Source organism: Stylophora pistillata, chromosome 3 (genome assembly GCF_964205215.1).
Source record: "Stylophora pistillata chromosome 3, jaStyPist1.2, whole genome shotgun sequence".
Lineage (NCBI taxonomy): Eukaryota > Metazoa > Cnidaria > Anthozoa > Scleractinia > Pocilloporidae > Stylophora > Stylophora pistillata.
Window position 1 is genome coordinate 41667347 of NC_142521.1, and position 14029 is coordinate 41681375.

At 38.5% G+C, this 14029-nt stretch overlaps 1 protein-coding gene across 2 annotated transcripts in view; it reads right to left on the reverse strand.

Annotated features, from left to right (window-relative positions):
- The window catches only part of LOC111328912 (rap guanine nucleotide exchange factor 6), a 36793-nt gene that overhangs the window by 1528 nt on the left and 21236 nt on the right, over window positions 1-14029 (reverse strand). The window contains exons 24-44 of one of the 2 annotated variants that reach the window (XM_088753135.1): window positions 12852-12937; window positions 10863-11088; window positions 8586-8650; window positions 7839-7946; window positions 7243-7300; window positions 6574-6648; window positions 6106-6204; window positions 5898-5997; window positions 5737-5785; window positions 5263-5341; window positions 4613-4696; window positions 4140-4214; window positions 3935-4006; window positions 3712-3864; window positions 3454-3562; window positions 3256-3345; window positions 2657-2770; window positions 1788-1913; window positions 1267-1299; window positions 1016-1093; window positions 359-436 (exon numbers count right to left, since the gene is read on the reverse strand). In XM_088753135.1, the coding sequence (XP_088609261.1) occupies window positions 359-436; window positions 1016-1093; window positions 1267-1299; window positions 1788-1913; window positions 2657-2770; window positions 3256-3345; window positions 3454-3562; window positions 3712-3864; window positions 3935-4006; window positions 4140-4214; window positions 4613-4696; window positions 5263-5341; window positions 5737-5785; window positions 5898-5997; window positions 6106-6204; window positions 6574-6648; window positions 7243-7300; window positions 7839-7946; window positions 8586-8650; window positions 10863-11088; window positions 12852-12937 (1957 nt within the window). The remainder of the gene's footprint in view (window positions 1-358; window positions 437-1015; window positions 1094-1266; window positions 1300-1787; window positions 1914-2656; window positions 2771-3255; window positions 3346-3453; window positions 3563-3711; window positions 3865-3934; window positions 4007-4139; window positions 4215-4612; window positions 4697-5262; window positions 5342-5736; window positions 5786-5897; window positions 5998-6105; window positions 6205-6573; window positions 6649-7242; window positions 7301-7838; window positions 7947-8585; window positions 8651-10862; window positions 11089-12851; window positions 12938-14029) is intronic. The other variant, XM_088753134.1, reaches the window with a different exon arrangement.

The window sequence follows — 14029 nt, forward strand, 5'->3', positions numbered from 1 at the left end:
TTAAAAAATGAGTTTCCACTTTTAGTTAGAACTTCGAAAATGGCTGCATGTGTTTACCGTCTCATAGGGCGCCAGACCTCAAACTCAACATAACGCATAAAAGTAGCGTTGAGTTCCAAATGTAAATTAAATTAAATGCCGCCGCGGTTTCGCTTCGCAGACGACGCAAATTTTGGTGATTTCACGTTGTTGTTTTGCAAAGGACGGCTAAGAAATGTACAAAGTTTTAAAATGCACGTGCTGGGCTATTGCTCTGTCAATTAGATCTATTGTTTTTCCACGTTCTCGTAGCCGTAGCCGTCCTGGTTTGCTTAAAGTCTCAAATTACATAATACTTGGTACAAAAACAGTAACCTACCGTCATAATTTTCTACGTATTCTACTCTGTTGTACTGCTCAGGATAGTGGTAGCTGACGTACTGGTGATATGTAACTCCTGAAAAGGTAAAAAAGGAAAATTAAACGACGGATCCGACAGCAGATCACGGACAAGTTTTCATAATTGCCAAAAAATGCGCCAATTGTCAACAACGAAGATTTTAATCTTATCCATTTAATGTTATTCATCTCATTCTTCTAGCCTTGATTTGAAAATTCATCACGTGTCTGGCAAGGGGTTAACTTTGCCAGCCTTTAACGAAATGCGCGCAGATAAAAAAAAAAATTATATAATTTTTTAAAATATAATTTGTTTAACGTCGACAATGTAGGAAGTGGTTGCCCAATCCTCTGAGCCGGTGGCTCAGAGGATCCAGATTCCAGACTCGAATTGGAATTTGGAAAGTTGGTTTTTACGGAGGGAGGAAAATCGGAGGACCCGGAGAAAAACCCTCGGAGCAAAAAACGAGAACCAACAACAAACTCAACCCACATGTGACGCCAGGTCCGGGAATCGAACCCGAGCCATAGTGGTGGGAGGCGAGTGCTCTCACCACTGTGCCATCCCTGCTCCCCTAAGGAGAATTTGTATTAAGATCTCAACGATGAATGAGTTAACAATGACTGTCAAACTCACCAGGATGATACGGATGTTCTTGCGAAGATGTCGAGCGGGTTGGACTGTAAGGTACAGTATCGGCCGAAGGAGCTGGTACTAAAAAGAACAGAGAAACTTAGGTAAATCATCGGTAAAAAAAAAAGTCTCACACTTCAACGAGGTCAGCTAAGAGTCTTTGACTACAGTCGTCTCCAGATCTTCTCCCACTAAGCCGGTTGGCAGAATAAACAGTAAAACATTTGTTCTAAAACAATCATTTTTTTTTTTACCTGTGTACATAATCGGTCTGACTACCTCCACAACTGAAAGAACGAAAAGACAAGGATCAGTCAATAATCAACCTCATTAACAGGTTATAAATGCGTTGCATTCAGCATTAAGCTTTTAGGGGACACGAAAAAGGGTAAGCGTTCTCTTACGGAAGTCAAACAAAAAACGCGGGTAAGGTGGGTGGGGAGGTTTTTAATCATGGCCAAGCATCATATCAATATTCACAGTCAATTTATGGTACAGAAACAGTAATACGCTCCAGCTGGCCAATAAGCATGCAGGACTTCACATTACCAAAGAATTAGGGAGGTTAGTTTCTAAAGAAATTGTGGTGCTGAGTTGATAATGTAAACTAGCCCCGCAAAGAGTTTCAAAGCTGACGTTTCGAGCGTTTACCCTTCGTCAGAGGGAGTGATGAATGGCTGACGCTCAAAAATGTCAGCTTTGAAACTCTTTACGGTGACCAAGTTACATTATCAACTCAGTTGATAAAACCAAATAACCCAAAAATTGTCCTGACCTGGTGGATGGCGGTAATGTGGTCTCTGATGTTCATCGTTGATATGAAGCCGTCTGAGTTCCTGCATATGGACGGTATCTTCTGGTAAAGACGTTCTGTCCACTTCAGGGAACACATGAATTTCCTCTACCGAAAAAAACATTCGCATCAAATTAGAGATTTTATTTTCCTTCCAAAAATACCGTTTGATGAAAGAAAGAGGGAACGGAAAGAAAGGAAAAGATAATAAAAATCATTGCGGCTTACTTCATACTGTGGCAATCGCACAACTTGAAAAAGGTATTTTTTCCGTTGAAATAGTTTTCGAAAAAATATATTTCTTTGTCACTTCTAACAGTCCTCCTTTCATTAGGAAGATCTTCCCGCAACCTAGCCACGCTTCGGCCTATTTTTATTATTATTATTATTGTTATTATTATTATTATTATTATTATTATTATTATTATTATTTTATTATTTTATTATTATTCTTCGCTTCTAACAGTCCTCCTTTCATTAGGAAGATCTTCCCGCAACCTAGCCACGCTTCGGCTTATTTTTATTATTATTATTATTATTTTATTATTATTCTTCGCTTCTAACAGTCCTCCTTTCAATAGGAAGATCTTCCCGCAACCTAGCCACGCTTCGGCTTATTTTTATTATTATTATTATTTTATTATTATTCTTCGCTTCTAACAGTCCTCATTTCAATAGGAAGATCTTCCCGCAACCTAGCCACGCTTCGGCTTATTTTTATTATTATTATTATTATTATTATTTTATTATTATTCTTCGCTTCTAACAGTCCTCCTTTCATTAGGAAGATCTTCCCGCAACCTAGCCACGCTTCGGCTTATTTTTTTTAATGTACTGCTGGAATAGTTCACCTTCACTCATCTGCTTTGGAGACTGCACATCCGTTAACGACGATGTACTCGCTGTAGAGGATACCGAAATTCTGTCGCCTGCAATGTCTTTTCTTAGAGCTAATGGCGAAGGAACTGAGAAAAGAAAGAAAAAGCCCCAAAACACAAAGTTAGCCCAAGCCATCAAATAATCCGAAGGTTCAACACATTCTTCATTCTTAATAAATTTTCTGCTCATAGTTTTGACTACAAACTCTGTGGTGCACTTCAAGGTTACAGGATTCCTGAGCTTTCCGCTTTTGACCGAATTGTGATCCTTATAAAAATATTGTTTACCGAGGGAAAGAATTACGAATTGGGACGTTTCTTGTATGATGTGATTTAATGTAAAAAAGAAGTTATTACGAAGTGAGGCCTTAAGTCACGAAGGTAAGTTTCAAGCAAGGGTTTTGAAAATAAAAATTCGGGACTTCTAAGAGAAGTTATGGACTCGTTCCCGGGGTTCTGCCGGGTGCCCTTCCTCTGGCAGTCGGGAAAGAGGGGAGGGAAATGGGGAAAAGAGGAGAGAACTTTAGACACTAGGCAACGCAAACAGTTACTTTGCTTAGCGGTCAACTCACTTGGTTTTCCAGCTTTACGATCTTTCTTGTTCGCGCCTGGAGAGGACGTGGGTGAGGTCTTCTTCCGTGACTGTACACTAGGAGCAGCTGCTGGACATAAAGAAAAAAAACGATTATGAAAAAAACCCCTGCAAGCACAAGGTTCCAAAAACAATGTAAAAAAGATACTGGGGCGAGGAAATGACAGAGTTAACTTACCGGAACCCTGAGGAGGTTCACAGACATTTGACATTTCCCGTAAGTTTTCTTCATCTTGTATGACAGTTAGGTTTGAGAGGTATTGCTTTACCCTGCGTGACATCATGGACTGCGTGACAAAACATAATGCACCCATGAGTAACATAGCTAAATAAAGCAAGTTCAAGGACACGTGGAGAAACAAATTTTCATGATGTCAATTGGAATAAAGTTATGGCGTTTGGCTGAGAGGAATAAACTTCAGACCGATTTTCTTACCTCCTCGTACATCTTTTTGGGATTCTGGTCACGCAACGATCTCCGGCTCCATGTGGAGCTTCCTGTTACCATGCCGACCACTGTTGATGTCACTCTTTGTTGCCCAGGTCCTCCTTGACTGTTGACCTCGTCTTCGAACATCGTGTCAGGGTCCTGGGAAAAAAAGATACGAATTCAAATAATGTTTCTATAAAATGCACGCACAAATTAGCCTTATACTCACATAGGGAATGGAGTTGAATTTTGAAATCTGGCGAACTTCCCTTGCAATGAGTCGAAGCTTTTCAAAGTTAACCTGCAAATATATTATAAGAATATTGTCAGTGAGAGATTATCTTCCGTAGGTGAAATCAAGATAAAAATGATGCAAGGAATGGGGTATAGAGAGATTCGCTGTTGCGTCGCACTCTTCTTTGGTCTTCACTTACGAGTCCGTCCACGATACTGTCGTTTCCTAAGTGGATGAACGTCAAATCCTTCGTTATGACGGGAAAGAACGGAATCTAAAAGAAGAATTAAAAAAATTCTTTGATCAAACTAAACTCTGATTCAGTCTTCCTTGAAATTCAGCAGGTTATCCGTTAGAGCTCTTTTAAAGCATAACATCTCTCCATAAACGTCGCCAATAAAAAAGAATTGTCATTAATTCATTCGAGTAGTACTGCGCTTCAGACAGCTTGTCTTCTTTCACTTTTGATTTCTTATTGGCTCTTTGTCATTCTCTCATTTGTTATCAATGGCCAATGAGATGACTTTGATTTCGGTGTTAAAAAGCTCAATTGTGATATAACCTCTCAAAAAAAAATTAGCTCTACAAGAGTCAACAGAAAGTGGTTTGAATAAGCACTCGATTTCGCGCGAGATGAACTTTCCGTAACTCATAATAGTGGACTGCACGTACCAAGGGAGGCTCTCCGTGTTCTCCATTTAATAAATTTCTGTATTTAGACATGTTTCTTGACGGATCCATCAGACTCTGAAGATCCTGGGGAAAAAAAAAAAACACGTTTGAATTATCCATGACCCTAAAAATTACTCTAATATCGTTAAATGACTCATTTAATTTGGGCCTGCAAAACATTTCCCCCATAACTGATAGTGGAAAAGAGGGAGTAAGTTCCTAAAGAAACCGCGGTACTGTGTTGGTAGGGAAGCATTACGAGAAAATTCGGCTTGATCAACTGAGTTGTGAACGTACATTGGCCACCTTAAGGAGTTTCTAACGTTGACGCTCCGAGCGCTAACCCTTCGTCAGAGCGAATGACGGTGGCCAATTTACTTTATCAACTCAGTTGTTATAACCAAATTAACATAATCAAAAATACCCTGGAGTGAAGAAACGCTCTGTCAGAGTAAAGTGTCTCATACACCACACATCACAGAGACCTGACTGTGACTCGAACCCAAACCTCGACCGGGCAGCACAGAGCGCTGAGCAGAGAGCCCCTGCGTTTCCTTCTCTTGGCATAAAACAAAAGTAAACACTGCCACAGGCTTGGCAATCCAGATGACACAGTTAACCGCATACACATTTCTCCAAGCAAAGCTCACCTCAAATGCCTTGCTATGCTTTGTGGGTAACTTGTCCCACGTGTTCTTCAGACGTTGTACCGTTGAGTGGCCGAGTCCACTGGAACAGAGAACAGAAAGCGTCAGTTTGAGGAAATAACTTCAATAAAAGAGCAAATTACTGAGTGGTTTACTTTACAAAAACAAAAGCCCTCAAGGTATCAAAACTAGCGAAAACCTTGGAATAAGTCCAAGTGAAAACATCTGAGCATTGACAAGCGCGGAAAAACGTGTTGTGTAATCTGTGTGGCGAGAAAAGTGACAAAATTGAAATTGTCCGTAAAAAAGCGGTGGAAAACGTATTGAGCATGGCAGAGGGAAGGCCAAATCGTGATTTGCTTACGCCAACCCCTCCCCCTCCCACCCAAAGAGAAAAAGGGGAAAAAGCAATAAGCCGTTACTTAGACAAACCAAAGAGATATTTACTACAACATTTTAAAGCATGTACTAGCTCACCTTACAATGGCAAATAACGAGTTGTAGTTTTTGCATTCTTTACAATATCCTATGAAGAACACGAGAGCGTATTAAACAAAAGATTCCGATACTTCAAAAGATAGAGAATACTGAATATCAAAGTCAAATATTCAACATGTAATTATCAAAGTCTGACTTACTTGCAATTTTGATAAAAGTTTTGATTAGCTTCATTCGTTTTACTAAGTTTGGTTCACTGCATATTTCGGTCACAACCCAAAACATTTCGTTATTTACAATCTGCGAAAGGTGAAAGCATACAAAAATGACGTAAGTTAAGAGGGTTCTTTCGCGCGAATATTCAGCAGTTGAATTTTACTCTTGCTATTAAATAAAAGTTCACTTTACCTCAGAGAACTTTCGCAAGTTTTCTGTGAGTTTCGGACCAAAGTTCCACAGTTTGTAGATGTACTCGCGAGGGTCAATACTTCTAAATACTTCAAAATCCTGTATAAAAAAAAAAAAAAAAAAAAAAAAGATCGTTCGAAGAACTATGAGGAGTTGCACAAGTATTATCTCTACAGCTAAAATGTGGGTACATCCAGGGCCTTGTTTTGATATGATTAAGCGGATCCTCCTAACTGTCTCGAAAAATTGGAGTGAATCGGAAAATTCTGGCGTTCTATGGAACTGAAAATGCGTGACAAAATGTGTGCTACTAACAAGACCTTGACAAGAAATCAGTCATCTCTTTCCTACGAAAGAGAATATCGATGTTAACTTGAAGGCTTCCAGTTTTGATTTGGGACGTCATAAAATCTTTAATCACGAAAACAATCTAAGCAATGATTTAAAACTGCGCAAAACTCCACCCACCTGAAGTGTCAGTTCTTTGGCCACCTCTTTTGGTTTAAGTTGCAACAAACTAAACTGAGATTCCTTGGCCAGCTCCTGAATTGAGATTCGAAAAAACCTTGATAAGATATGGCGGGTACTTCAATTTGCCCACAAGACACATTTCATGAGAAACACGCCACAGATTAAGGATCTGTTAATTCAGTCCCTGTCAATTCTCTCGAGACCTACCCATTGCTAATCCTCTTATAGAACCAAATCTTAAGCATCTTTGGGTCTTTATAGTTAATTTATTTCCAAAGTTTCTCTTGCAAATCAAGCATCGCAAGACAATCAAGTTCCGAATTTCGTCCCTTGATTGCCAAAACGTTAACGCATTAAATGGCTCCTTTGCGTGAGGTTATTCGCTTTTTAACTCTATTGCAGCTTTACTTCCCATTTCTTTAGAAGATAAATTCTTAAGCCAAGTGAAGAAAGTACTTCCGAATTGATTTGGTTTTATCCTAATGCTCTCTAAGTACGCGCGTCGTACGTTTTTAGTTTGACCAATGTGATCCAGTTCAAAGTGTTGTCTTGTACGCGTCACGTGCAATAGTTCGCTTCATTCCATTGGTTCGAATTGTTGCCATCGTTTGTTCTGATTGGCCGGTTAGATTGCCATGGTTTAACGACAAAAAGACTCCCACTAACCTGAGCGGCCTCGTCAGGGAGAAGTTGACTTGAAACGCTGTTGTTCTTCAAATAGTATCTAGGAAGAAATGACGAAAAGACGATCATGCACTTAATTCTTTTAAATAACGATATGATGACGCAAATTTATGTACGTCAATAATGAGAATCTTAAAATTAAGACTGGGAAAAAAGTAAGAAATCGAAGAGAGTTGAGGAAGGCGAGGGACAAAAAAAAGAATAATCAATTATAACATAATGAACATGAATAAGAAAGATGGTATAATTTTGAGCTCGTTAGAGAAATAGAGAAAGATGTTATTAGTCTTGTCACGAGCGTGGGAAAAAAGAAAAATTTCAGTTCCTATGAAGAATCGAGCCTTAGACCTTCGTATTCCGCGCTCCGATACCCTGCTACTGAAAACAGAGAACTCTGGAGTCTCTATGGTAAACAAGGCAATCATTAAGTCCATATGTGACACACGCTCTACCCACTGCCAGGATGCGCAAACTCGAAATCACTGTGCCAGTGAATAGAGCAAAAAAAAAGGCAGTCATTTTGAACTCAAATTATTATTTGCCTTATCACGAGCGTAGAATAAAGAAAGTATGCTCACCTTCCATTCAAGTGGATTCTATCAGGAAGATTCGCAAGCATATCGGGAAGTCTTCGCTGTTTCACGAAACCTCCATCCTCGACAGTTACTTCGCAGAGCGCGTATTCTCTGGAAGAACGTTAAACATAAAGTTCGAAATCAAACTTTGGATTAATAAAAAAAAAAAAAATCAGCTATATTAAATTCCTGAAGATTTTACCCTTTAGTAAAACTTGTAGGAGCATTGTTCGCCAACAAACATTCCGCGACGCGTTAATCCTCGAGGATATCACGGAAATTGCAACTTTTTTTGCTTCGAATCATATTTTAAAACGCGATGCTGGATTATCCAAGAATATACGTAAAGGTATTTGTGCACGATCTTCGCAGTAAAGAGCACTATTTAAGCAATAGTGAAAATCAGACCTGAAGAAAATCAGACTTGAAAAAATTCAGGCCTGTACGGGATTCGAACTACTGATCTCTGCGATACTAGTGCAGCGCTCTGCCAATTGAGCTAACAAGCCTACCAGTTGGCTATTGTTTAAATAGTGCTCTTTACTGCGAGGATCGTGCACAAATACGTTTCTAAAACTGAAGTTCGAATTTCATATATTCGTTGTAATATAAGTAAAGAAACCAAAGACTACAATAAATTTTGATCGGTTCAAGAAGTTCTGCTTCTGAATCAATACAGAAAGTGCGGACCAATACATTTTCCACTCAAGACCGGACGAGCTTTTCTCAATTTTATGTTTTCATTTTTACCTTGGAGAGTCCTGAATTCCAAACGCTTCCACTGCACGGTTAACAACCTCTCGTGTCGTAGTTTCCTACAAAACAAAACACAAAAATAGTCAGCAAAAACATCCAGAATATTGTGTGTCGCCGTCTATAAAGTCGCATTAATATTTACTCCATCCACCTTTTGTCTCACTCGAGGAAAAAAGCTGACACATGACAACATTGTCTCTGTTTGTTTGTGAAATTGACCAAACGGGTTTTGTCTGGTTGCAGAAACAAGTGCTTCTGACAACTCTAGGGTTTGCACTTTTATGCAACCTGTTCACAAAGCGACCAACCAGTGCGTTTTTATCGCAAAAGAACAGTCGGTAAATTCTCGCGTGATGTGAAGTGTTTGGTTTCACTTCTTCCACGCGGAAGGAAGAGATATGGTAATCCCTCACTATTCATTTACAAAACAACCAACCGCCACGAAAGAAAAAAAGCGGCTTACAACGCTAAGAAATCTCATTACAAGCAATACATCCTCGCACAGTTTTGATTATTTACACTTCATACGAAAAATTTGTGTTATCTTGTCTGATCGATGTTTGAATAAAACACTCCATGCCAAAACGACAATTTATTCGATTTTCTCGGAATATATTCGTGTTCTGGGGTCGAGTTTTTGGTAGTGCGAAACAAACATTTTTAACACCATAACGTGATTACTGGGGGCTCGGTCACTTTTACGGAAAAAAAACCATCAAAGCATCCCGCATCTTGTTAGCAGTTTGGAGTAAACATGTGCGCATTCTTTTGGAACAAATTGAATGCTTATCGAAATGAATTTGAACGACGAAACTTTATGGAATAACATTTTATTTGTTTGATAAAAGGGGATAAAGTGTGGAAGAATCCATACGATTCTTTGCGAGATGTTTTTGAAAACAAGAATTAATATTTAACGGTTCAATGCTGATGTTGGTTTTGCAAGTGTTACGGTGTTTAACCAAGCGACAGTAGCAATGACGAGAAAAAAAAAAAGGCAAGAGGAACATTTAGCTACCACTAAACAACATCTACAAAAAAATAACTTGAAAATGGACGACAACAACAAACACAACAAACAGCAAAAACAGCAATAAAAACAGGTAAACTAGGCAAAAATAGTACAAAAATACAAAGCAATAATCGACCAAATAAAGACCGGATACTGGCCAGTATCCAAATTAAATTTTCATTAAATTTCTTCTCGATAACCTCTGATTCTCCAAATTCACAAAACAAATAAAGTATAAAAATCAATTTGGAAAATTTGGATATCATTCACATTCAGCTGAAAAGAGATAACCAGTAAATTCAAGGTGAACCATGAAAGTTTTTCGGAAATTTTATACTGCGGAACAAGTGTTGCGAGGTCTATGATGACTAAACTTTTGGCTGGAAACAAATATTTTTTAATTTTTGGTATAGCAGAGGAACATTTAAGGGGAAAGGAATGCCATATTTTCGACTTTTTTTTTTTCATTAAATCAGGAACTGCATACCCTACATGTACCTAATTAAGGCATTTCATTGTACGTATTAAATTAAGATGACTTAACTAAACTGTGCATAAAAAACAAAACAAAACAAAACAAAACACTGCCCCCTGCCTTCTCCCTTGGAGTTTTTTTTTATTATTGCATAAGAGGTGGTAATTTTTGAGGCATTTTATTTCACGGAACTTTTTTCTGTGCGGGTACTAAATTTTGCACATCGAGGACATGCCGCAAAATCCGCCGAAATTTGGACAAAAATTGTCGTGCCCTGAGGCAGGAATCAGTGTTAAGGTCAAACGGAAGAAATTTATCGCTGATGAGTTGCCGTGTGATATTTCCTATTAAAGAGAATCTCGATGAAATACTACCCACCCCGACCCCCACACTCACACACAAAAAAAAATTGTCAAAAAGAAAATCTCTGATAATTAAAATGAAAATAACGACTAAATTTCTCTTGACGAGTGAACTTCTCAACGAAAACTTGCCATTATAAAAACGTGCAACCACTAGATAGATATTTTTACGACAATGAAAGTTAAACTTAACACTAATTTTTATGACTTTGTCGGGCATCGTGGAGCATTTTACTGGATAAAATAAAGATTTTGGTGGATGATAATAGTAATAGAGTTAATGTTCTTGGACATATATATATTTTGGGCCTTCTTAGAGTCATTTTAACCCTCGGCGAGCGGCTCGAGATAAAGTGACTCTGAGTCGGCCCGCGAACATCAACTCTATTGTTTTAGGAACTGCGGTTACCACGCACACTGACCTTATACACCATGAAATATCTACATGTCTGATCTGCTTTGAAAACTTTAATAACCCCGTCGGGCATTTCAAGTGATTGATCGCTGGTGTTTATGCACTCTGTGGACCCAAATCCTCTCGGTAGGCTGGCCCGGGTTTTTTTCACTCCGTGCTTAGCCATCATGTGCAGATCGTCTGTGCCGTCTTGATCCACGCTGAGAAGGTCCCTTTCACTCTTGGAGATGAGCCTTGAGGAGAAAAAAACAACATGGCCGCTGTTATATTGAGAATCGATTCTACTGTTAGTTCTATTTAAGAGCGATTTTCGTCAAGCAAATTATAAATTTTTGAAGTCAAGGTAAGCTTTAGAGTCTTTAAGTTTTTTAGGAGCCAAAAAGGTTTTTTTAAGAGCCAAAAAGTGTCTTCAGGGGAAGGAATTTTCAAACACATCAGATAAAGATAAGTGCAAGTTTAAGGAATCTTGGCCGAAAACATGTTACCTTAAGTTACAAGCGAGTTTTTGTTCACAGATGAGTCAATTCTGTTCGTACAAGGTTTTAAAGGAGCTAATATTTACCAAAAAATGAGCAAAATTCAGCATTTGATACGACAAAAAGTTTACACCAAAGGAATTTTCGCGCGAAAACAATATAATCCGACTATAGCCCGCTTAACCAAACTGGCATTCCCTAAATTCGCAGCACTCGCTTCTGATTTCACTAGTCACCGCGCTAATCTGCTTTATTTTTATGGGTTTGTGATCCGATGACATCCCTTTGACAAGCGACGAAAACAGGTTGGAATTCTGTGGTGCTAAATCGTACAAGTCTAAAAATTAATTCTTGTAGAAAAGGCCTATCTAGGCTGATGAGGGTCTCAATATGCACATCCCTGTCGTTTTTCACGGAACAATTAAGTATTTGGGTAATTACATATTTAATCTTCTCGTTGACAAAGCAAAGGTTGTTATCGCAGAAACTGATCGTATTGCTAAGTCGTTTCGATATCAACATATGATAATATAAGAATATTATTTGAAAATACACACAAGATATACCTCTTGATCAAAAAGTTAAGTAATATAGCGATGAAATTGAAACATAATAAGACATGGATTCATTAATTGTTCACGTTCTCAATAAAGGAAAAAAAGATACAAAGAATGTCTGGAAAATTACCAAGAGTTTTGTGAAAATTCCAGGGTCTTGGATCAGCGTAATCAACGATGTCAAGTACCTTGATTCTTAACCAATTTAATCCTACGTTGCGCAAGAATCTATCAAGAGTATGCTGAACTTCGACCGGAGGTACACGAAAGGTTAAATATGTACTCATTAAAGATATACCTCCATGTTAATTGTTGACGTCTATTTTAAGAAATCCAAAAATTAACTCTCAAAGAAGTCCAACTGAATTCAAGCGAGCAGAGTTTTAACCCAGGCCTGATCAGGGATGGACAGTGTCTTCGAGGTATCATATGACTAAATGAAACTTTAAAAGTCCTTGATTACATAATGTCCCGGAAAGCGAAATTTTCACACTCAGTCCGAAAGTAAACGTCAAAAGTTAAAAACATTCTTTCGAAGGAAGTCGAGGCACTCTTAATTCTTAACAATTACCTCAACTTCCTTTAAAGGGGTTATCAGAATCCGCATTCGTGAGAAGTTGCAACCCTTCCTTGAAAATTCCGACAAGAATGTTCGACCTTATCACGGCTGAGTGTCTATTTCCGCTGACAAAAATACAATTTAACAATTCAGGGCTAACACGAAAGTAAAGTATCGTTACTCAGAAGAATAATTTCGATTTTCATAGCGTTACTTTTTCCCACTGACTGAAAATAAACACCGAAAAAGGGAAGAAAAATCGACCGACGAAACAAAACGAAAACGTAGCAATATTGTTTCACAGGCCATCTCTCGTAGTTACAAGACAACATACATGAAGCTTAACTCGCGAAATAGCTTGCTTCTCAGTATAACCTCAGTGCTATGAACGTTTTTGCACTTACTTTGTGTTCCTCGATAATGTTCCAATTGCACTGAGTCGATTTAAAGCTTTCTTTACCCTCTCGGTCGTAGAAGACGGATGAAGATGCTAGAAAAAAAGAAAAAACGCAAAATCAATAATGCTTCCCAAGGGATCATACGTCAGCTTAAGGTTGTAAGCATATTCCCAAAACAAAAGCCTGCAAAAAGCCAGCGGTTACTTAAACGCAATTGAATGCGTGGGTGCTGGGCCCAACAAAGCGGTCAAACGTCTGCACATGTGCGGAACTTGTTATGACGAGGGGGCATGCTTTTAGACTGTCAGAGCTAAACTGTGTTTTAAAAGCGTATAACTTTTCCAAAACAAAAAGGAAAATCAACAGGAAACCAGTACTTGAATAAGCTGTGTGTTCGAAAAGTCCGGAGATTTCCAGGCGTTTCTCCTACTTTTGTTTCCTTCGATAGGACGTTTCTTTCACTTACTTTGCGAGACTGCGGTTATTTCCCATGTTCTCATTTGAAATTTTGCGCCAGAATTGATCTTCACACACATGCCCGAAGTTTAACCGTTTTGTTGCCAAGCCCAGACGAGCGGAAGTTGGGTGCTTACGTCATCATCTGACGCTAAGCGATCAAAATATTTCAGTCGAGGAAAAACTGATTTTTTTTTTTTTTTTTTTTTTTTGTGTGTAAAGCAGAGGAAAAGAAAACATCCACCACAGTGGTCTATTTACTACGTCAAGGAGTACACCTTTGCTCATATTAGGCGGTAAAACTACAGACGTGCTTGAGAGGTTCTCTTGAGATTTTTCTGATAAAAAGCCAAGTGCTTTCATTCTTTAGACAATACGTGTTTATTTAGAAACCCAACAGTCCAATCTTGCGATAGATAAAGCGAGTGTTTTCTCACGAAAGGAAGTTCTACTGAGACACAAAACAAACACCTCAGGAAGGATCGTGTGCTTTAGTGACAAGAAAACCTCTCTGCTTTAAAGAAGAATCCAACAGGAGAGTGACAGTTCAAAGAAGAAAGCATTCTCTCATCCACAGTTTATAAATACGTGAAATCATGAAGCATAATCTCATATGACATTACAAATATCGCAAGGAAAACCACTACGTGCGTATGCTACAAATACTCTGCATACATGACTAACCACTGAACATAACAATGTCCCAATCTTCGACTAGAATTATTACA